At 38.2% G+C, this 24,344-nt stretch overlaps 1 protein-coding gene across 19 annotated transcripts in view; it reads left to right on the top strand.

The window, feature by feature from the left end:
• The window catches only part of cacna1c (calcium channel, voltage-dependent, L type, alpha 1C subunit), a 171,060-nt gene that overhangs the window by 111,747 nt on the left and 34,969 nt on the right, over positions 1–24,344 (top strand). For 10 of the 19 annotated variants that reach the window (XM_016677602.1, XM_016677601.1, XM_016677599.1 and 7 more), the window contains exons 11-31: positions 3,393–3,461; positions 6,695–6,785; positions 9,533–9,559; positions 12,074–12,234; positions 12,354–12,427; positions 13,949–14,100; positions 14,192–14,393; positions 14,530–14,650; positions 14,881–14,995; positions 15,268–15,385; positions 15,474–15,543; positions 15,797–15,929; positions 16,035–16,164; positions 18,548–18,607; positions 18,977–19,083; positions 22,406–22,493; positions 22,584–22,691; positions 22,770–22,822; positions 22,917–23,063; positions 23,512–23,713; positions 24,005–24,163. In XM_016677602.1, the coding sequence (XP_016533088.1) occupies positions 3,393–3,461; positions 6,695–6,785; positions 9,533–9,559; positions 12,074–12,234; positions 12,354–12,427; positions 13,949–14,100; positions 14,192–14,393; positions 14,530–14,650; positions 14,881–14,995; positions 15,268–15,385; positions 15,474–15,543; positions 15,797–15,929; positions 16,035–16,164; positions 18,548–18,607; positions 18,977–19,083; positions 22,406–22,493; positions 22,584–22,691; positions 22,770–22,822; positions 22,917–23,063; positions 23,512–23,713; positions 24,005–24,163 (2,387 nt within the window). The remainder of the gene's footprint in view (positions 1–3,392; positions 3,462–6,694; positions 6,786–9,532; positions 9,560–12,073; positions 12,235–12,353; positions 12,428–13,948; positions 14,101–14,191; positions 14,394–14,529; positions 14,651–14,880; positions 14,996–15,267; positions 15,386–15,473; positions 15,544–15,796; positions 15,930–16,034; positions 16,165–18,547; positions 18,608–18,976; positions 19,084–22,405; positions 22,494–22,583; positions 22,692–22,769; positions 22,823–22,916; positions 23,064–23,511; positions 23,714–24,004; positions 24,164–24,344) is intronic. The other 9 variants (XM_016677613.1, XM_016677612.1, XM_016677610.1 and 6 more) reach the window with 2 other exon arrangements.

Here is a 24,344-nt window from a genome sequence, read left to right as displayed (position 1 = left end):
ACATCAAAAGCTTAAATTCAGCTAGTGAGAGTGACAGCGAGAAAAGGAGAAAGGGTCTTTTTTTTTTTTTAGAGGCTTGAATCACAGCTTGCATGCACTTGAAATGAATGAAAACTAATTACACAGAGACAGCATGGATTGTCTGCACACATCTTCTTTGCCGAGCTGGTAATTCAGTCTTCAAAAGGAAAAAGAAGAAGAAGAAAAACAAAACACTGATGACATTATGGGTGGAAAAGCGAATTGATTAATCTAATGATGATATTTGCTCTCTGAGAGTCCCAGTGAATTAACATGGTCTAAGACGGAATGATCCAGTCTGCAAGGAAATAAAGCTCTGTGTGTTACCATTTTGTCGGTCCGTGCCCATCAGTCAGGCAAAACCGAATCACCTCAGGTTGAGGCATTTGTCACAAATAATCAGTATGCTGCCAAATTTCGTAAATGTCGCATAAAAATCACCACGTCTGTTTTTTTTAAAAGACAAATTTCTAATGTTGTCGATGTCAATATTGACACAGTGCAACACTGTGAATTGTTAATTTAATCGGACAAGCCGTCAAGTGTCGATGAGATGACGAAATGATAGGTTTTGTACTTGTACTTCAAAAGGATCCATCATATTTCTGTTTGTGAAGGAGAAAAATAAAGTCACTTAATATCTCAGTTACTTTGCCTCCATCACTACGATGGATGGATGGACGGACGCTCCTCCTGGTTGATGAATTGGACTCTTTCTGCTGCCCTGGGACAGTTTGTCAGAGGAACACTTTTCCAAAAGATGATAGGAGACTTTATGACAAAAATTGACAGACAAAATGACAAGAAAAAAAAAAAAAACAGTATATGTGCACGTGTCTATACGACATATACCATTGACTATTTATCAACAGTGCATTGTAAAAATCCTTTTTCCACAAAGTCTTTGATGGTGGGTATGACATATATAAGGTGATGTGGAGATTATGTTTTTTAGCCAAATAGTGTTTTGCATGTAGGCAAAGCACTATACAGAATACATACATATGACAAAAATGTTCTATTGCATTGATGTTGATGTGGTTGTAACATTGCAAAGGTCTTAATGCAAAGCACTGCACCATCCCGTCCGTGCACACAGATCAACAAATGTGTAGCTTGTGCACATTGCAGAGGGCTTTCCTAGCATGAATGCGCGTTTGTGTTTATTACAGATACACTTGCACGAGTCAGTTGCCATTGTCAGCGTGTTTGTTATAGTATTGGTGAGGAAGCATTCGAAGGGTTTCAGGTGTAATCAGATGTGCAGCGTGTGGATGAACGCGGTTTAAAAAAAACTCATTCAAAATGTCCTCACCTGACAGTAACTGTGTTGGTCGAAGACGAACAGCAGACTGTTCCCAAGCAGAACTGCAAACAGTTCAATTGCCAAAAACCATATCCTGATGAGTGCATTTGTCAGAAGCAGAAATTCCTCTCTTGTTCTCTTTGCTGAAGGCTTTGTGTTGATCCACCATTTTCTCTAAAACATCCCAGGGGCTTATAATTGGATTCAGCTAATTGGAAATAACCAGGGTACTCAGTTTTGTGCTAATGATCTCCAGTTTTTCTTTTTTCTTTTTTCCTTTTCTTTTTCTTTTTTTCCTTTTTTGTAATCACTGCAGCACTGATTATCACAGGTCTTATCATTTTTCTGACTTCAAGCTTTGGCTTACTTCTGCAGCCGTCTTTTGAAGATACTTAACGATTCTAAAAGGGGGAAATGCACAACTAATTAGAACTAATGCAATTACTGTATCTTATTGTGTCATCTCAGCAGTTCAGCATGTGTCCCAAGTCATCTGAGAAGCACGTTGCGTAATGCTGGGCCTTTCTATGCGACTTGCATGCTCTCCACCTTTGCCGTCTTGTTGCATGAAGACCAGAAAGCTTGTTTGTTTCACTCACTGCTGAATATTTTGTTAATCCTTAGCCTAAGCAGAAAATAATGAGTGCGGTTTGATATCAAACAGTAAGAAAATAGGGTTATGTTTCTTTTTAGAGTGTATGTAAACATTTGGCTTCAACTGCATAATAGATGCCTCTACAGTCTTCACACCAAGACGTTTAAATTTGGCTTGTTTGCGATTTTTCTTGCTTCTTAAACTTAGTGCTTTGGTTTGAACGTCATAAAGTTAACGTTGAGTCTTTCAGCTGCTTTTTGTAGATGAGTTAAGGCATTTACCATGACACTGCTCACTTAGAAATACCTTCATTCCCACCTCAATCACAAGTACCAGTTATTGGTAACACACTGTTCCTTTATTATTCGCTGGATGCATTTGGATTCTACTCCTAAAACTTGTTGGATACAGTTTTTTATTGAAGCTGGTGTCATGTTAAATGTAACACCGGCTCTACTTTGAGGAAATATCTGCAACAAATAACCATTTTCCATTGACTTTGAAGGAGAAGGTGTCCGATATTCTCTAAGAGCAGTGAAGGATGTACTGGAGTTGTCTCCGGTGGGAATAGTCAGAAATTTAAGATGACTGCAAGTGTAAAATTACTCTTTGAAAGCATGAAAAATGCTTTATTAAAAAGCTCTGTGTGTGTGTGTATGTGGATGTAGTAGTACAAATTATTAAAATGATAAAGAATCTGAGTTTCATTTATCCTCATCGCCCTCAATTGAATGAGCTACAGCGATTCTGCAGCCACTGTTTAAAATATGAATGCTGTCTTTTATTGCATCACTTTGCATGTTCTGTTTCTTGTCTAGTTCCTTACAGTGTTTGCAAGATTTTACATTTTACTGTACAAGAGATTTTAAATTATTACGTCTTATGTTATGATTTAGAAGACGATGAACCCAGCGTGCAAATGTTACGCAATGAAAAGAATCCAATAGAGAAAATGATTAAAAAGAAAAATGCAATATTTCTCAGAAGCATTCCAAAAACAAACAAAAAAATAAAAAAACAATCTTGTGTAGCTCTCAGTAAAAGTTTAAAGTCAGTTTCTTGGATTTCATCTATAGAAATCCAGATCAAATTACTTTCTGACCTTTATTGTGTTTCTCTCTGCGCAAAACTGCAGAAGTTTGGGTAAATAAAATAAAGATCAAAAAATGAAATTGTTCAACAAAGGCGGAACAGACAGTGCTGCAGTCATATTAATTCTTTTCAACGTAAAACTATGGTTTAAATGAAGGAATGAGGTGTCGGTGTAATTGTTTAAATAAATGTTTTTTTGTAACTTGGTTTCTGCTGTCAATGCTGTCTGGAGGTGAAAAGCTGATGTGAAGCGCTCTCTACTTTATATGCAAGTGTGTGTGTGTATGTGCGTGTGTGTGTGTGTGTGTGTGTGTGTGTGTGTGTGTGTGTGGATGCATGTTTGTATTTGTCCTGTTGAGCCGTGCTATCTGTCCCCAGGTAAAGGTCGACATTTTCTCTCTCTGCGTGGAGCCGTGAAGAAAAACGCGGCTTTCCTTCGTAAGGCGTGTGCGTTTGTCTGCATGGACCGACATTAGTTGAAGATCTTACAGATCCTAGAACTGCAAGCGGACTGCAACCCCGAGCACTTTTTCTACGCCTAAAATCTTCCTTTGTTTTCATTTCTACCTTCCTTACTTCTGTAAAGACTCTCCTGCCACTTAAGAATATCTTTTGCCCCCCTTTAGAGCTTCAAACCCTTAGTGTGTAGTAAAAACCTCTCGACACTGTACATTTGTTTGTTCTCAATGTCTTGCTTGTGCATTTTGCACACCTACATCCAAATGATTGCTGCTCATTTAACAATTATTTCAAGCATTATAATATTCTAACGCTCTCATTTTATGAAATTCTACCCAAAATTGCGACTTTTCTATATTGGCTTTTGCGACACTTTGGTGCACATAAAATTTCACTTTTTCTTAAAAAAAGAAAAAGTTAATTGCAATGTAAATGGAGACAAAGAGAAGAAACAACTTTACAGTTTTGACATTAAAAATTTGATCTGAAAGGAAACAATTTGCTTGATTGTCTGAAAACATAAGAGGTGAATGTTATCATACAAGGCCAATGCAAAGCATAAATTAGTATATGCAAAACCATCTTTGCTGAAGTGATGACATAATCCTCTTCTTGTCGTTTCAGATTCCTTTCTTTAAAAGCCCCTGCATTATTCCAGGCTCTCATAAACTAAAATATGAAATTTTATGCAGAAAAAAAAAAAAAGTTCTCCAACTTCTACTCCAAGTTTTACACGCAGTGCCTTGCAAAATAATCTATAATCCCTTAGGTTTTCCATATATTGTCACTTCACAGTCAGAAAAGTCAATGCATTTCATTGGGATTTTAAGTGATAGACCAACACAAAGTGGTGTATATTTTTGAAGTGGAAGAAAAGTGAAGCATGAATTTTTTACAAATCTGAAATGTTTGGCATGCTTATGCAATCAAACCACCTTCAGCCACAATTATCCAGGAATAAAATCTTTTTAATAGAATGACTTGATAGCATTCTGCTGAATCTTTTCATAATTACTCCACACAGCCCCACTTAAAATAGCAAACCAATTAGCTTAGGTCCCTGTTTAGTGAGAAATATTTGTTATTTTGTCTTACTTACTTTGCTTAGATAAGAAAGACAAGACTTCTTATCTAAGCATCTTCTTATCACAGACTGACTGAATGTCAGTCTGTGAAGTTAGGATATAATTTCCCAGGGTCTCCAAAAACAAATAAGTCTGTGTACTTACATGATAGCTTGAAAGTTTTTGCATTAACAGGCTAAAGCAGAATCTAATCCCATTTACGCACTCAAAAAAAAAACAAAAAAAAAAAAATCATGTGAGCCCTGTTTCCATCATGTCCTTTTCTGTCTCTTCAGTCATTCTTTACCCTGCTGTCCTCTGTCTTCATTTTCCTCGTTTCTTGTCTCTTTGTACCAGGTCTTTGGGGTTTACTCTAACAATAGGTATTAAACTAGTTCATAGCTCCATTGAGGGGAAGGAAGGCACCGGGCTGCTTTTGAATAGTATTTGAAAGGCTTTGTAGCCTCAGGAGAAACTTGCAGCTCACAAGTGCGTTTAACCAAGTAGAGGAGCTACAGGAGGGACATGTCGAAGTGTGGAAACTTACATCATGTTAACGGCGAAGGCTTTAACGCTCACAGAGACCAGGTTTTTACAAAAGTGAAAATCTTTACCACCGATTTGTGTGTCGACGCGCAATGACGTTTTGATATGATTGAAACGACGGGTTTGGGTTTCCCAACAAATTAGCAGCTGAAAGCTTCACCGCCGTCGAAACTTGCGCATCAAAATTCTCGCTTTTAAATCTACTGAAGTTATCTGTAGCATAGTGATTAATAATCACGCAAGAAAAAGAAATGCTCAAATAAACTTAAAAAAAAAAGCACAAAATTATAGAAACGCACTTGCTAGTGACGAGTTCAGGCAAACTCCGTGTGCAGTGTCTGATTCTGATACCTACAGGTGTAGCAATAAGTTTTGAAGTGACAATAAAGGAATGCGGCTCATCCCCCCCCTCCAAGCAAGCCTGAACTGACAGAAGCAATAAAAAGCCATGGATCATTTCAAATCAGTCTCCCAACCAGCCGTCTCCACATTCTTCCTTTTCTTTCTCGCTCAATCTCCTGTCATCTAAAACGTCTTTTAGTGCTTACATTATTGTCTCCCCGTCCCACTTCACTATTATCGGTCGTCCATTCATTTTGTACTTTTTTTTAAATGGATTTTTCTATTATTACCCATGAATATGTTTCATTTTTCAATGTCTTTCCCCATCGTCTCAATATTAACTCATCCCTCTATCCTTGCATGTCGTCGTTTGCACGCCGTTTTATTTAAAACAGAAAAAAATATATGTTGTTTGAACTATGCTCTCTTATTACCAAAAGACATTTTAATTTAGACTCAAAGGTGAGGATGAACAGAGATCTGATATCTGATGTCATAGGGAAGCTCTTTCCTTAGACTACAAAGAAACTGCAAAGTTTCTCTCTTTTATGTTTAAGACAGGAATGCAGGGCAGTCCTGAAAAAAAAAAATCATATAAGAGCTCAATAAAACACTTGTATCTAGGGCCATTGTTTACCGATCGGACCAGCTGGACGACTAATAGTACAAAGTCCAGACTTAAATCTGTTATGAGAGTCTGTCATAAGACTTGAAAATTTATGCTCTCAAAGGCTCTCAGTCCAAACTGACGGAGCAAAAAACTAAAGTGGCCGAAAATTTCCATCTCCAGATATGCAAAACTGGTTTATTTAAAACTCGCAGCTGTAATTGTAGCAAAAGGTGGTTCTGCAAAGTACTGACCCAAAGGGAATGCGTCCGTGACTTCTGAAGGCGCCAAATTTTATGTAGGAGAATCCGAGTAATGGGGAATAAATTTATGCATTCCACACTTTATCATTATTATCTTAAAACTATGTGTCCTTTTTCTTCCTCTTCACCGTAATTCACTATTGTTTGGTCTATTGTGGAAATTTTCTATGAAATACAGAAAAGTTGGTGGCTCAAAAAGGCAAAAAAAAATAAATAAATAAAATAAACGTTTTGGAAGCTACTGCAAACGTGCATTTGAAACGTACGTTTTATTTCCAGGTAAACGTTAAACCCCCTGCACACTTATGCTGCCATAGACCTTTTTTCTTTGTTTTTTTCTGACTCATCCTCATATTTTCTTTTTTTTTCTTCCCTTTTGTCTTTATCCATTTCTCTCAGTGAGCATGCCAGCCAGTGAAAATGAATCAGTCAACACAGATAACCCTCCCGGGGGAGACGTGGAGGGGGAGACCTGCTGCACCAGACTGGCGTGAGTACCTCACCCTCTTACACAAACAAAAACACACACACACAACACACACCTCTTCTTCAGCTCTCTCAATCCCCGACCATCATTCCCATGGAGGACTTCCTCGCCTTGCCAGGATTTTTGTCTTTTCCCACCAGCTCTGCTGTGTCAGACATGGTCAAGTGGCTTGGCTTGCCTCTGTCCTTCATTGATCCAACTGAGCCAGCCTTAGCCTTATAACTCATTGTGTCATGCAGGCATTCATGCACCAAAGGCTCTTGGGGTAAAAGGACCAGAAGGTCGTCAATACACTCCACACAGATAAAACTTTAATTAGGGTGAAGGTGATTTATCTGAAGAGACAAATAACCGCACATTCTGTTCCCACAGGGGCCGTTTTCTTTTTGTTTTGTTTTTCTTTTTCAAAGTCTATGAACATGACCTTTTGACTTTATTGACATTTCTAGAACAACACTGCCAAAATTTAAATATTAAAACATATCTTTACATGAGTTTTCTTATGCAAGTATGACTATGCGACATCATTTCTCTCTCTGTGTTTCTGATCCGTCTCTGCCCCACCTGAGTTTGGCCGTTGAAACGCTTTCCTCCTCCCCTGTGGGAGTTCACAAACGGCTGACTCACTCACTCCTTGCTATCCCCCGGATGCTTTTCTTGTGATTTTACATTATTCAGAACAAATGAGATGCCTTCTTCCTTTGACGCAGGGCCTCACAGGAGCCGTGACCTCCAGCAAAGCCTCTACTTTAGCATGCAAAAGCAAATCCAAAACTGCTCGTTAATGGAACGGGCTGCAGGCGATTCCAGAGTAAAACTATACGACACAAAACAAATTTGCGGACCAAAGTTAGAGAGCATGTTTGGATGAGGGTCATTTATCTGTACGTTGTCTGTTGTCATGTACTCGTCGTGTTGTTTGTGTTTATTCGTATACTGTCAAAATGAATTAACCTGAACATAAAAACTAAAATATGAAGAGCATATAAAGATATAATATGATTTCAGCTTATCCGTAGAAGTAAAGTTTTAGAAAACACACCCATTCACCTGTCTGTCCATCCATTTCTCTATTTATCCAGCTCTTCGTCCTTCATCAGTTTTCCTATTGATCAAGTCATTTATCCTGCCTATCGACCAATAGATTTATCTATCCATCCATCTGTCAGTCTGTCTTTCAATCCATTTGTTCTGATGTTCATCTATCCATTCATTCATCTGTCTGACCACTTGGTCTACCCCATTTATCAATAATTCTTCTTTCCTGTTCCACATTTAAAACCTCACCTCTGTAGATATATTGGCTACAAATTTAAGAGTTTTTTTTTTTTTGGTTTGTTTTTTGTAATGGCTAAAAAGAATGGGGGGAAAAAAGGTGGGTCATTTTAGATTGCAGACTCAATAGTCGTCGTATTAAGTCATCAACTTGGTTTTATGAGTTCGATCGCAGGAATGTTATGACAGATTTATGAATTTTCAGCTTGCACAGATAGTTGTGTTTTTTTAATGACTGCTTCAGGAGAGCTAGCCGCTCAGAGCCACATGGAGGAAATCGTATCAGACTGCAACAACTTCTTCTGATTTACAAAATCACAAAAGTATGCACTATCTTAATTTTTTTATATATATATTTCTTTTTCTTTTTTTTTATTTGCAACACTTGGAAAAGAATATAGACCTCCCATTGACCAAAACTTTACATCAAGGTGTTTTCATCCCGGATATAGAGCGTTTCCTGAAGGCTTTCCCCCCCACCCTACACTTTTGTTTTTTTTTTGTTTTTAAAATGGGACTTTCAGTGTTTGTCAGTTCTTCACATTGCCAGCAGACAGACCCTTGGGGTACGAGCTACTTCAGCACCTGCTGGTCTCTTCACCGAGACGGACACATGAAGGGAAGTATGCACTGTCAGGTCCCATATCCAGCCAGTCAGTCATTCTGTTCGTTCTTTCAGGCCGTCAATAAGACGCTTCATTGTTTCCGTCAGCTGTTCAGTCAGCCAGTGAGTCAGCTGCTCCATCGGTTCATCTGATTTTTGTCAACCAAACCAGAGCGCAAATACAAACATTTCAAGAAAAACCCCCCAAAAAATAGATTTCAGATTGATTCGGCAGTTATCAAATCAATCTGAATCAATCATTTTATGAACTATGGTACTTGCAATGGACATTGTTTTTTTTTTTCCTTCTCCTCTCTTCTCTTCTGTCAAAATGTCCTCCATGATATCTTGTCATCAGTTCTCCCTGTTGTACATTTTTCCTGTTACAGTGGTGAACAATCAACAGACTTTCCTTGCATTAATGAATATTGGCTTTTTTTTTACACCAGGATTGACTAGAGGAAAATCAAACTGTTTTCTTTTGACTGGATGCCACTGTGTTTGTGTACTGTGTATATATATATATATATATATATGTATGTATATGTTCAAGAGAGTGATTTGCTCACAATAAAATTCATTTTCTCGGGCTCTAATATGGCTACTTGAAACTGGTGAGAATTGCACCATTTGGAAAATATTTTCTTTGATCATCTGCAGCATCTTTTGTTGTTTTGCCTAAAATTCTTACCTGTGAAATATGCAAAACAAATGCAGGTTGATCAAGAAACATATATGCTGCAAATCTTTTTACAAAAACAGGGGAAGCCATATTCCCCTTTACCCTTTTCAAATCACCTCCGTCTCGTGTTTTTTGTCTGTCTGTGTGCTACGTGTTTTTGTATAATCCATTTTGTTTTCTGTGTTCCAGAATTAGGATCTCCAAATCCAAGTTCAGGTTAGTACATGTTTACCGTAGTCCTCTAATGAAGTCGTACTTATTTATTGGCTGTGGATGTGTGTTAGTGTCTTTGGGCTTGCGTGCTACTTTAGAGGAGAACAAAACGAAAGGAAAGCAGGAAAATCTCAAACTAACATGATCAAACTAACAGAAACTCCCTCTGCGCTCACTAATTATAACATGACAAGTAATAAATTAAAGGTATTTCATTTACAGAATATTCTGTACTAATTCCATGATATTTAATCTGAAGTTGATGTCAAGTATTTACTCTTTATTTTTCTTAGTGTCTGACATTAAATCAGACCAAAAGTTTCCTGTTTTAAATCAGCTGGATTTATCAGAAGCTGACAAAGCCCTAAAATAGTAATAAACTATACCTCAGATATTCTCTCACTCATTTAGCAAATAGAAATAATGTTAACAATCCTAACTGAAGTAAAAAAAAAAGTAAAAGTTTAGTCTGATTTAATTTTAGACTGAACAAAAAGAGTCACATCATTTTACAAGATAAAAAGCTAAGTCCCTAATACCTCGATGTAGCACCATTCAAAGGTGAGAGTTTTCCATCATTTTAATTTCTTACATTGTGTAAGGTACATCGACATATCCAACACAAAGGTTTTAAATTGATGCTCTCCATTAGTGAAGAAAATAGTCATAAGAGGTGGCATTAAATGTTTTAGCTCCATTACAGAGTCAGGGTGTGTTTATGCTCGTGTTGTGTTGTGAGTGGTGTCTTGTGTGGGCCATAACTGAAAGCAAACGGAAAGAGATGAAATCCTGAAAAGCCCGTGTTTATACATTTAGCTGATCATGAATACTTCTATATTCTTACTTCTATGAAAAACAGCAACCAATCACGGATCTGATACCTTTATGATACATCGTGTGGTACTGCATTCATCCCGGTGATACAAAAATGTTATTTACGCCGTTAAAAATGTTGTTCTCTCATGAAGCCTAAATGCCAAACTAAATGTTATGAATACTTAATCATTTGCACAGTTCTAATGTTTATAGCAGGCATGATATAAGTGCTTCTCACAATACCATGACCATGCTTTCCCAGTGTTTAGACAAATTTAAAACAAGGATGCAAAATACAAAAGTAGCACTTCCATCCATCCTGTCTTGTATCAACAGTCCCAGGCTGCTCTAATGGTTTGGGAGATATTTTCTTGGGTCACTTAGTACAACTGAGAATTGTATAAATGCCACAGCCTTTATGACCACAGAATTAGTCGATGCTTCCAGCAAGATAATGCACAAATCTGAAATAATTTGAAACTGGTTTCTTTCGCTACACTGAGTTGGAAGCTATTGGAGCTTCCCAGTGACCTCCATGGTAAGGTCCAATCCAATAGAAGACCTCAGGGATGAAATTGCAATGTGCTATTAAGACAATAAGGACCAAAATGGATATTTTCCAACACCATTATCAATCCAGACAGGACCTATAGCACAAAGAATTAGAGCATTTTCTAACAGGGAATAGGGTCCAAACTGCCACAAGGAAGATGTGCCTAATAACCTGTGTGTGTAGACCAAAGCAGGATTCAGTGTTTTCATAAAAAAGTGTTTTCCTTTTGAGGGGATTTATGATGTTTAAGCATCTATACAAGTAGATGTCATTCCAGAGACTATTTATGAGGAGATGAATATTAAATCAATGCAGTTTAGAGACACAAAGTTTCATTTATACTTTACTACTGCCGCTATGAGAACAAGTAAATCCCCCTCATATTGCCTTCACATGTTTTCATGTCACTTACTCAGAACGGGACAATTATGAAATTACTGTGGAAAATTGTTCCTACATGGGAGGAGATGTAAAATGACCCGTGTGCGACCCATTGTGCGCGGAGTAGAGTAGATTGTTTGCGAGGCGTGAAGCCGGCAATTATCAGAAACAATGAAGGACATTTTCTACGGTGGACAGCAAAAGAAAGTGAAGAGGAATGAGTCCACATGACAACCCAGGAACAATTAACTGCATCATTTCGGCTCTTTTCTTTAGTCAAAAGTACAGTTCTCATTTGTAGATAAAATACATTTCATTTTAATGTCTGTCTCCAAGTGTCTTTTCCCTCTTTTCTTTAAATGGTCTCTCCGTCTCTGCTACAAAAGCTCTTCAAAGTTTGCTGCTAGTATGAAACACCTTTGATGACTAACACTGTTCCACATCTCTGCTTTAAGACAACAGACAGCCACAAGATATGGAGCTGATGTCAACCCGATTCTGTGCACTGACCAATTAACTTTTCCTTCTTCTTCCTCTTCTTCTTCCCCCACTGACTGCCTTTCTCTCTTTATTCACTGCGGATTGTTCCTTATTTCCTCATTGGCACCGTATTACCATCCATCTGGTTCCATGTTTTTTTTTTCATTTTCTCTGTTTCTCTCATTTTTTTTTTCCTTCACTCGCCCTCTGACCTATACCATCCGACATGTTTCCTCTGTTTCTACCCTCTCCAAAACTTTCCTCACCTCTCAATCTGCCTTTCTCAGTCGCTACTCTCGCAGGTGGAACAGGTTGTGCAGGCGAAAGTGTCGAGCAGCAGTCAAGTCCCAGGTTTTCTACTGGCTGGTCATCTTCCTGGTTTTTCTCAACACCCTGACCATCGCCTCTGAACATCACAAGCAGCCGCAGTGGCTAACAGACGTGCAAGGTACGTCGCGCGCAATGTATACATCACACGTAAATATACAAATCATAGGAATGGAAATATTTAGCGCAAAATTATTCTTTCAGCTTCTTTTCATCTTCTAATTTTGTTCCCGTCTGCAGATATAGCAAATAAAGTATTACTAGCGCTCTTCACTGGTGAGATGCTCCTAAAGATGTACAGTCTTGGTCTACAGGTAAGCGGTGGCAATGCTTTGAAACCACTGACTTCAGTGTATTTTATCAAAATATTATGGAATTAGTGCATCACAAAGGGGTGCACAATTGTGCACAATGCCATTTTTATGCTATTAGGTGTGAAGTAAAAGGAAAGTGATGAAGGGTTAGTTAGTCAAGTCACATGCTAGTTTATTTTCATCGTGCATCTCTCCAGCAAAGAGACTGGATGATGAGAAGTTTTAGCTGCCTCCTTCCTTTCTAGTTTCCTCAGAGTAAAGGGCTCATCATACAGGAAGTGACAAAAGGCCAGTGAAAAGTGTCAGTTTTCCGCCACTCAGGGTGATTCCCAACACACAGGAAACGACAGCAACAAAAGTTGAACAGTTTTCAACTTTCGTTTTGTCTTGTCACTAGACTGCAAGTGCACGTCTACTGGTACGACCTCAAAATTTCACGTGCATGAATTTCACCAGAAGCCAGGTGATTGTCGCTCATCACGCAAATTCCTTATGTAACGAACGCAGAGGGAGCGACATCGGCTCCCGTGTGTCGAGCCCATGAGGAGGAGTGAAATCTCGCATCAGTTATCGCCAAGGCTCATGGTTAGCTTAGCGAGGAGAAAGCAAAGGAAATGTTGGTCTAAAAAGCCAAACGTGACAGTTGCACTATGGGAGCAATCTGTGGTAAATCACTTAACCTTTGGTAAAATAGTACCAATTAAACACGACAATACAACAAACATGTATCTACACCTAAAACATGCAAGGCAGGTTTTCTACCGTGAAAAAAAAAAAAAAAAAAAAAAAGAAAAAAATCAGTCAACAGGTGGCTTTGTCTTACTGACAGTCCAAAATTACTACAGGGATTAATCGACAAACATAATACAAAAAGGCCAGCATAAAATAGCTTGCTTAATCGCAACATTGATCTCATTGAGAAGCCAGCATAAAAAAAAATGCTGCAAATATTTGACACCCAGTAAGTCAGTTTTTGTTTTTTTGTTTTGTTTTTTTCCAACAAAGTTTGACAATATATCCTGTGCTCAATGTCTGAGCCCAATGATTAATATATTTTGAAGGGCAAGTTTGTTTACAGAAACTTCATAATCCATTTTATTTGTTTTTGGTTTGTGTGTTTATTTTGGATATTTAAAATGTCAGCGCTAAATGTTCTTTAGAAATTAGTTTATTGCTCTTTGAGAGTGCGTCTTTGCATTGTTAAGCCGTTTATACCATCAGTAAACAGCGGCCTCAACATCACAATTCATCATTTATCACAATAATTTCTGGGATAATTAATTGCCAAGCAAAATTTGTTATCGTGACGTGCCTCGGTATTTAAATCCACTGCTCAGTTCATAGTCAATTTTACTCAATAATAATAACTTTACCCTGAAGAGCTGCAAGCTGCAGATCTCTGGTCTACCACGTGTAATCCTAATAAAGTACATTGATGTTTGTTGTAATGTGACAAAAAGTGAAAATGTTTTTGTTTATGACCCGATTCTAACCGTCTTCCCTTCTCTTTGCGCCTCGCAGGCATACTTCGTGTCGCTCTTCAACAGGTTCGACAGCTTCGTCGTGTGCGGAGGAATACTAGAGACCATTCTAGTTGAAACAAAGATCATGTCTCCTCTTGGCATCTCAGTGTTGCGTTGCGTGCGCCTGTTGAGAATATTTAAAATAACAAGGTCATTACGACTTTCACGGCACTGACTACACAAGTTCAGCCCAACATTTTCCAGGCAAACGTCATCTGGGTCTGCGCTCTCTTTTCCGTAGATACTGGAACTCTCTCTCCAACCTCGTGGCCTCCCTACTCAACTCAGTTCGTTCCATTGCCTCCCTGCTGCTCCTGCTCTTCCTCTTCATTATCATCTTCTCGCTGCTGGGCATGCAGCTCTTCGGGGGGAAATTCAACTTTGACGACACCAGACGGAGCACCTTTGACAACTTCCCCCAGTCTCTGCTCACTGTGTTCCAGGTAACAATACTGCTTTTTTATTCTTTATTATTATTTTTTCAGGGTCATTTCAGTGTCCATTTTGTCTCATATGCTCGTCCTCTTGCTGGTTTATGCGTTCTTCGTGTAAAACCGGTCTGCATTATTTGTTCCACAGATTCTAACAGGAGAAGACTGGAACTCCGTTATGTATGATGGCATCATGGCGTACGGAGGCCCGTCTTTTCCTGGCATGCTGGTCTGCATCTACTTTATCATCCTCTTCATCTGCGGAAACTGTATCCTTTTCTGCCTGCAGACTATGAGAGCCATGCTATCGCATGTACGCACAGTGGAACTGAAGTGAATGGAGAAGCTGCTTTTCTGCCCAGAATACATTTGTGCAAAAAGAAATGTGTACATCCCGGCATTTTTACAAGCTATGTACTGGAATGATTTGTGACCGGTCTTGCCTGCTGCACCGTCTCATCTATTTGGTACTTATTTCTTACATTACCCCTCTGAACAGACATCCTACTGAATGTCTTCTTGGCCATCGCTGTTGACAATCTAGCAGATGCTGAGAGTCTGACATCGGCTCAGAAAGAAGAGGAGGAGGCGAAGGAGAGGAAAAAACTGGCCAGGTGAGATGGAAAAAACCGAGAAACCAAGAGATGCAGCAACTGAAAGCAGAAAGAGCAAGAAATGAGACATGTTTAATGATTTGCAAACCCCAAAAGAGGCTAAGCCTGAGAAATGTGGCAAATCTTAGCAAGGCATGAACTGCTGGATGCCGGAACTCAGTGCACCACTATCCTGTCATCACTTCTTTGTTATGCAGTAAACAAATGCAAATCTATGATTTAGCAGGGAGTAAATAACATTCAAAGAAGGTAAGATATTCTTTCTTTATCAGGCTTGGCAGTCCAGAGAAGCGTCAGGATAACAAGAAGCCACCGATAGAGGAAAAGAAGAGTGAGAAGATTGAGCTGAAGTCCATCACTTCTGATGGAGAAGCCAACACTGCAACCAAGGTACTTACTGACATAAAAAAAAATAAAAGACTGAAGCGACAAAGTTTAGTAAGCAAAATTAGCTGATGAATAAATCTGTATTTCACAGATCAACATGGATGACTGCTGTGGAGATGAAAATGAAGAGAAGAACCCATATCCTGTGAATGATTACATAGGTAGAGTGCACAGTAAGAAAAATATCCCTGACATTTAGCAGCAATACAACTCGTTCTATTTCTAGAACAATGGCGCAAACCAAGCTGTCAAACAATTGTGCTTTTTCTGACATTTTGGTAAAAAAAAAAGAAAAAAAAGCTTTCTTTCCCAACAGGAATAAAATTGCCATCTCTCTCCAATGTTTCACCTTAGTTTCTGTTCATCTCTTTTTCTGTTTCCTTTTCTTTCTCTCTCGTCCGATCCTCTCATTAGGAGATGAGGATGAGGACGAGCCGGAGATGCCGGTGGGCCCGAGGCCGCGGCCGCTCTCTGACATTCAGCTAAAGGAGAAGGCCGTTCCCATGCCCGAGGCCCGCGCCTTCTTCGTCTTCAGCCACACCAACAAGTAAATTTGATGCCATTGTTCTGCCTTTTGTTCATTTTCTTCTCTTTCTCCTCCTGTTCTCGTTCGTCTGCTTCAGTTTGTTTTCCCTCCTTCCTCCCCCAACAGATTCAGGGTTCTGTGCCACAAGATTGTCAACCACAACATCTTCACCAATCTCATCCTGTTCTTCATCCTGCTCAGCAGCATCAGCCTGGCGGCAGAGGATCCGGTCAAGAACGACTCTTTCAGAAATCAGGTGGCAGATTGAGTTATAAACTTGACTTCCAGATACTTTGCCTCTTTACCTCTTTACCATCTTATTCCCTATTCTGTGCCAATGAATTTCCCGTAGCATAACTGTCCATTTCTTATGTTAGTTAAATATTCCGATGAATATGTGTGGAATATGCTTAAATTTGTCTGCGTTTTAATGTACTTTTCTCTCACGTTTTTTTTTTTTTTAATTACATCCTATGTCCGTTAATTATGGTTTTGATCCTCATTCGGGCCACTTGACTCTTGAAATGTAAAGGATTACGACTTCCTGCTGGGATATTACAAGCAATCAGCTATACTGATTATGCGTCTGGAAATCTGCATGTCTCATCCTCTGCTCTCCGCTGCATCCTGACTTGCATGAATGAATCAGAACCAGAACTCGTCGAAGGGACATCGCAGACGCCTTCTGGGATATGAATTCCTTTGGATCCCTCAGAATGAGCTGGAGATTGTCACTAGGGAGAGCGTCGTCTTTCTAGACCGGTTATCACCGACACCTGATCTTAGACAAGTGAAGGATGACAGGACAAACAAAAATGGGAATTCTCATTGCTCTAATTTTTCTTTTATTGCTATATGTATATATTTTAGCATATTTAGCACAAGGTGTAATCAGATTCTTCCACCTTGGAAAAAGAACTGTCATATTTATCGTTAGAGGCCTAAAGATGATATAAAGCAAATTGCTTTGTCATAACTTGTCATAAGTTCAATTCAGGAGAAGTTGAANTTACAATTTATGAACTAAATAAACCGAGATTCTCTTTTAGAACTGGTGCAGTTACTATATATTTCTTTACCTTTTTAAACTATTTCTTAGACTCCTTTTGTTTGCCATGTCCTTTAGCTTAATCTGCTGTTGTTGTGATTTGGACCTGAGGCCCTCCACTCACATGGGGCCAGATAAGACTCACATCAAGCACGGCACAGACTGATGTCTTGGTAGCCATCATTAGCAACCCACACACATATTATTAACTAAAGGATTATAGCTGACAGCAAAATATAGACAAACTGAGCTGTTTGTGCCTGGCCTGTTACACTTAATGAGATTGCTTCCAGTACTGTAACTATTATTAACTTGCAAAAAAAAACTCTTCTTTTCTCACTTTAATGCATGCTTTCTTTTTTTTACCCAAGCAAGAAATATAAGTGTAATCTTTGTTTTGTACACATACAAATTGCTTATTTTACTTTAGTTAACCTTCACTTAACCAAAACTCTGTACTGAGGTGCATTAAAACAATGTCTTTTGTCCTCAAGTGTTGTATTATCACGAGATGGGAGCAGAGACGTTCGGCCTCGAGCGCAAAGCTCTAAAACTACAAAGTCATTACAGTTTGTCCTTATGAGGCAGCTGCATTTATTAATAAAGCCTCGCTGTGTGTTGTTTATACAGCTTATTATTTATTTAGTGTTTATGGTGGTAATTGTGCTGTGGTATAATGGAAAGGCTGAGCACCATGAGTGTTTTATCTGCTCATGTACATCGTTTCCTCTCTCAGTCAGAAACACGCGTCCCCCTGGGGCCAACGGGGATCTGCTTTATAGAAGTTTCCCTGGCATTGGTACACATTACAGTTAAACAGGGCAAGCACCTAGGAGCAGTTAGAGATTTAGAGAGTTGCATGCATTTTAATCTGCTTGCAATTTTTTTTTGTCTCTTTTTGAAATAAATCTTAACAAATGCTTTACAATGTTAGTTTATGTGGAGTCATCCACAGTGCTCTTTTGGATTGTTGCTATTTTAGTTGATGATTTACATTTATTCTAAAAGTTAATCAATAATTAATCAGTAAAAGAGAAAAAGAAGAGGCCTATTTCTCTTGGCAAGGCTTCAAAATGAGAAGAGAAAAGCAGACATACCATTTCAGTAAGGGACACTGAAATGTGTTGATCTTCATAATCAGGAAATACCAACTATAAAATTGCTGCTCATCTAAATTTACAAAAACCAAACCATACATCCAGTATAGGCATCAAGAGCAGTTGGAGTCCATCCAACTGTCCAAATGTATTATTTGTGAGCAAAGTATGAATGCCCTAGAATACATAAATATTTTCTTAAAATGTAATATCCTATCAAAAATTTAATGCAAGAAATCCATTGCGGGTGCAGTATTGCAAATATTGATGTTCCAATGATGAATGTGATTCAATATTTTATGCAGCTCTAGTAGAACATATGAAAGATAACATTTAGGTAAGAAAAATCCTCACTGTTAGAGGGGAAAAAAGTTACATTTTCATTCCAGGAAAAGATTAAACAACTATGAAATATTTCTGTTTACTCCTCGAGATTTAATGGTTATATAAATGAGACACGCACAAAAAAACAATGCTTCCTGTTGTGCTTTCAGATCCTGGGCTATGCAGATCACGTCTTCACTGGACTCTTCACCATTGAGATCATTCTTAAGGTAGTGTTTACTGGTTATAACATACATTTTGGAGCATGCCAAATACTTTTGACACATATTTTTTCTCTTTTTTTTGGCACACTCTCTCCAGATTAAACAAGCTTAAATATTTCATGCAGAAATACTCTGCGTAAATACAAAGGCACCAACAACTACCGTTATTTTATGTTAAAATCCTAAAGCCTTAGAGAGGACTTTATGACCCCACTCTGATAAATGTTGCCAACATTTGTCTTGCTTTTGAGATTCTGTGAAAGTAATTAGCTCTATACTGTTAGCAATTAGGTCTAGATGAGGCTGAGTTAGTTAAAAATGTAACTATTCCATATTAAAAAAACATGTTAGAAAACATTGTCCATTTAATTGCAGATGACAGCCTATGGAGCCTTCCTCCATAAAGGTTCATTCTGTAGAAATTATTTCAACATTCTGGACTTAGTAGTGGTCAGCGTTTCTCTCATCTCTTCTGGAATACAGTAAGTGCATCGACGACTTTTGCTCGGCATGTTTTACAGTCTTAAAGGGTAATGTTTATGTAATCATAACTTTCTGCAAGAATACCTTCATCATCATTTAGGAAAGCAATGCAAATGTGTATCAAGACTTAATAGTGTTTAATTTTCTAACATGGCACAAAAGATTGGGGTTGACTACATGAGTTGTAGAGCTAATTCACCTGTATTTAGCGGTTTGACAACAATTTGAGCTTGGAACTCTGCCACACTTCACATTTACCTTAACTTTGTCACACGATGTTGCATCAGACCCTCTATCCCTTTGTGATGTTTATTAAAAAGGATGTTTTCTGCTCCTTACTTTCTGCTTCTAGTCTAATAACTCCTTGAACTGCTGTGATGTTTAATATGCTTTGCTACACTCTCTGTCTCTAATGCTTAATAGACTAGACTTCTCGACGTAAGTCCACATTAGTCTGTATTAATAACCCCTTTAATAGACCTTCACCTCTACCGTGTAAAGTTGTCACTCTTTTGATTTGATATTTCTATGGTCTTGGAGAGTTTAGTAGGTCTCGATGAAAATCCGATTTAAAAAAAAAAGTAACCTAAAAAATGTCAAGCACATCCATTTGTGCTTGGATGTCTTGTATAAAAAAAAAACATGACTTGGTGCTAAATTTATGTCGTAATATGTATTTGCAGGAGGCTGCATAATTAGTTTTTGACCATAAGATATTTTTTTCAGTGGCTAAATTATCCTGGGTCTTGGATAAATTGAGCAGTCACCTATTTTATTAATGTAATGGGTCAAATTCATTTCTGCTGTTTCTGAATAAAGGTATACTCTCCTGGGCTATAGAAATTACACGTGAATGTTAAACTCAGTGGGTTTTATTTGCTTGTTAAAGGTACTGAATGAGTGTGTGGGATTTTTCATGAATGTATCACAGTTGAATTAATTGTGATGGTGCTGCATTTTATTGTGCCTGTGGCTCTTACAACATAGCACTTTCTTTTTATTTTCCTATGAGGCACTTTGATCAGAAGTTTAGGTGAATGCAAGTCGACACGTGGTTATTTTGTCATGTTTAATATAAAGAGAAGCAGGGCCGGCTTGGATTGGTGATTAACACACTGAACAGTACCTTGCAAAAGTAATAACACGCCTTGAACATTTTTTTTTTTTTAGACCGTCATGTTACAAACACAAACTCTAATGTATTTCTTTGGGATTTTATTCCATAAAACCAAAATAACTGTTTTTATTTTTTATTTTTTTGAGATTTTCGAACTCAGCTGTTTTGTAGTCTATTTGTCTTAATCTCATATGACTTAAATGACAAATTTTCTAGGTCTATCAAGTTGAAACATTTGCCTGGGGCTTTGTTGGGTCTGCATAATTTGTAAGACATAAAAAATGTTTGTGCAGATGTGCCGAAAACCTTCTAGTGGATGGTAGTAAATAAAATTCTGAGATTTGTGCAACGCATTTGTGAAACTGTAGGGCTACCAGTTCTATTTAGAAGATGTATAATTAGTCATTAGAATAAAGGATGCTCCTCTTTTCAGAAGTTTTTCTTTAACAGTAAGTATCAGTTTCTTTCCACTTCCTACTTTTATTTTTCTGGAAATGAATTTCACTTTAAAATACACATAAGTTGGTGGTTGCAACATGACAAAACTAAAAAAACAACAACAACAAAACTTAAGAATGTAAATAGTTTTGAAGCACTCCGTATATACATGGAACATTTTTATTGGCATCCTGGCCAATATTTATCTTAATATCTTATGGTCCTATTTGTATTTTTGCTTTTCTTTTAGATGGATAGAGTACTTCTTATCTTCAGGTGGTTGGTAAATAGTGTTCTTCATCCCTGTCAGCCCGCTCAACTCAGTCAATATCTTAAACTATTACTTTTTTTCAAAGAATGTGCTATAACTTGAGTATATCCTCACAGCTAGTTTGACTGTGATATGTGGCTGATAACATCCCACTCCACGGAAACTGCCTTTAACTGCTTTCAGACTTTTTCCTTCCTCTGTAAAGATTTGCACAACAGGTGTTTTTATCCTATTTTCTCTTTTCAAAAATAATGTTTCTCTTCAAATCACTCCTTTAGCCTCCCCCAGAGTCACCCTGTTGAAAATTTATGTTGACATTTTGAATTCTTCTAACGATTCTAATGGAAAGATGGGTTCTTATCTAATCCTGATATAGGAATTTAATTACCTTTTGATATCAATATTTGCCGATCCTGAATGCAGTTAGTGCTGGTTTTGATAATGGTGTAAAAATAAGCTTGTATGAATGAAACAATTTGGAAAACGAGTGAGATTTCCTAATAGCCGTAGCGTACCAACGACCAATGCCAATACAAATGGGCAAAATGTATTTTTGTTCATTTTACAAGTTCAAATTCCCAAGGAAGCACAGAGAATGTACAACACCATGTGTGTCACTAGTTCATTAAGAAAAACAATGAGAAGAGTTAACTGTTCCAGTATGTTGCAATTGCGTGTGATTAACATTTTTTATGGCTGTAATGTCACACTTCCAGAGTAAGATTAGCCTTGAACATCACCTCCAGCAGCACATAATCACAGATCCTGGATTCATGAATAGATCTGTGCTCTTAGTTCATATCCAATACAACAACAACAACAAAAACATGTTGGTGCTGGGTTCAATATTGATATTGGATCAGTCCCATCTCTAATTTACAGTAAATAAGCTGTATTTTTTTTTTTTTATAAAAGCATATGTGTTGGCTTTCAGAGTAACTAATTATGCACAGAAACTTGGTTCAGTTGCTAAGAGAACCAGTCTTCTTGGTTTTACTAATCAGTTAGTGGATAAACTCAAAATGTCAACATATAAATTTGGTCCTTTTGTAGTTCCGTACAAGTCATTCTTTTTGAGCACCTCCTTTAAGGGTTCACACTGTTTGACCGTCGGCTTGACCTGACACTCTTTTACAGCACAGAATTTCTCTGTTTGCTTGTAAAACGTCTTGTGTCTTTATGTTGGTCTCTTCATGTTGTACCCGTGTTCTTGTCAATGTTTTTGTGTGTCTGTATTATATTAAAAAATTGCTGATAAAGTCTCTTGTGAATCATTCTTGTCAGAGAAAATATTAAAAAATATTAGAATGGCTATAGCTTTATTAATAATTGGGTCATAATGGGGGCAAAAAAATCATTAATAGGATTATCCTTATCTCGTTTGAGGTTTTTTTTGTTTGGGGTAAAATAAAAACGCAGATGAGCTGTGTTGCGAGTTCCTCCAAAATGCAGGTACTTTCGAATGGGTATTAGTTTACCACGTCATTTTTTTCAGGTCCAGTGCAATTAATGTTGTAAAGATCCTGAGAGTCCTGCGAGTGCTGAGACCGCTGAGAGCCATCAACAGAGCCAAAGGACTAAAGGTTCACACAAACACACAGAAAGAAAATACTCTCCTGGTTCAAAGAGGCCGACATCAATACGCTAACTGTAATCTTTGCTGTGGTTTTTAGCATGTCGTGCAGTGCGTTTTTGTGGCCATCAGAACCATCGGCAACATCGTCATCGTCACTACATTGCTCCAGTTTATGTTTGCCTGTATTGGAGTGCAACTATTCAAGGTAAGGAAAAGAGAGCAGAACATCCGTCTTTAGCTGAAGGAAGAAAAAAAAAATAAAAATTCTACGTCTTCCAAACAGGGCAAGTTCTTCTACTGTAGTGACAGCTCCAAACAAACTCAGGCAGAGTGCAGGTATGAAAACACCCCCTTTACCATGAATGGTATTTTTTTTTTCCTCTTAGACTCTATTTGCTGGACGTCAATGTGTGCGCACTTGTGTTTTCAGAGGTTCCTACATCATGTATAAGGATGGGGACGTGGGGAAACCAGAAAAGGCCCTGAGAATCTGGGAAAACAGCGACTTCAACTTTGATGATGTCCTGCAGGGAATGATGGCTTTGTTTGCCGTGTCTACGTTTGAGGGCTGGCCCGGGTGTGTTTCTTTCTACTTACGTTGACTTACAGGAGACTTCATACTACTTGAACTTTTTCACATAAGAAATTTCTATTTTGTCTTTTTTTTTTATTCCAAATAAAAAATTTGACATCCATTTGTTTTCCACCCTTCTTAGTTGATACTTTTTTGTGCAGTTATGGTGGCGTTTATTTTAGGGATGCAATTTTGAAAGTTATTGGACTGTTTGTTTCAACTTTACATTTATGTGATTTTTTTTATTGTTTTTGCATTCGTTCACCACATAAAATACATTAAATAGACGGAAAAGGCAGGTTGTGGTTGTAAGGTAACGAAATGTAAAAAAGTTCAGAAGGTACGAATATTTTTGCAAGCCACTACGAAGTTTAACTCATCTCTTTTGTGGATCTATCTCTGACAATTAACTGAAATTTGTTCGTGCTCTCCATCTGCTCTGGTCTGTTAGGTTGCTGTACCGAGCCATAGACTCTCACGCTGAAGATGTCGGACCAATCTACAACTACCGCGTGGTCATTTCTATTTTCTTCATCATCTACATCATTATCATCGCCTTTTTCATGATGAACATCTTCGTCGGTTTCGTCATCGTCACATTTCAAGAGCAAGGAGAGCAGGAGTATAAGAACTGTGAGCTGGACAAGAACCAGGTAGTGCTTGGTTTGGTCTGGGGGTGCTTTATAGTGCGGTAGATCAGCGTCATGGACAGGGGGGAGGGGGTTGGGTTAGGCAATAAGGGACTGTCCTACTTGATAATGGGATTCAATAATGTCAAAAAGGCAGGTTGCAGCAATAAGACAAGACTACCAAAAAACTCTTCTAGATCTCTTACAGTATCATAGTCAGGGATAAAAATAAAAAAAAGGGGGGGTATAAAAAAAGAGAACTACCATGCAAGCCAATATCAGAGGTAAAAGCTCACATTTGTGGATGTGTTTCAGCGTCAGTGTGTGGAATACGCCCTGAAGGCTCGACCTCTGCGTCGTTACATCCCCAAGAACCCTTACCAGTACAAGGTGTGGTATGTGGTCAACTCTACCTACTTCGAGTACCTGATGTTCACTCTCATCCTCCTCAACACCATCTGTCTGGCCATGCAGGTGAGTCACACATGTACACCGACACTCGGCACTCTCCAGAGTTTTCAGCAAGCCTGGCATAAAGAGAGAGAGAGGGAAAAAAAAGCCTTTTGAAAATGTTCAGCTTTTATTGCAGTTGTACAAATACACACTAACAAGAAATCAAGGGCTTTCATTCAGGTGGGAAGAAAATCCCAAGTTA

This window comes from Poecilia formosa, unplaced genomic scaffold, assembly GCF_000485575.1.
Source record: "Poecilia formosa unplaced genomic scaffold, Poecilia_formosa-5.1.2 Scaffold159, whole genome shotgun sequence".
NCBI lineage: Eukaryota > Metazoa > Chordata > Actinopteri > Cyprinodontiformes > Poeciliidae > Poecilia > Poecilia formosa.
Note: the sequence above shows the minus strand (reverse complement) of the source record. Positions and strands in the feature narration are given on the sequence as shown.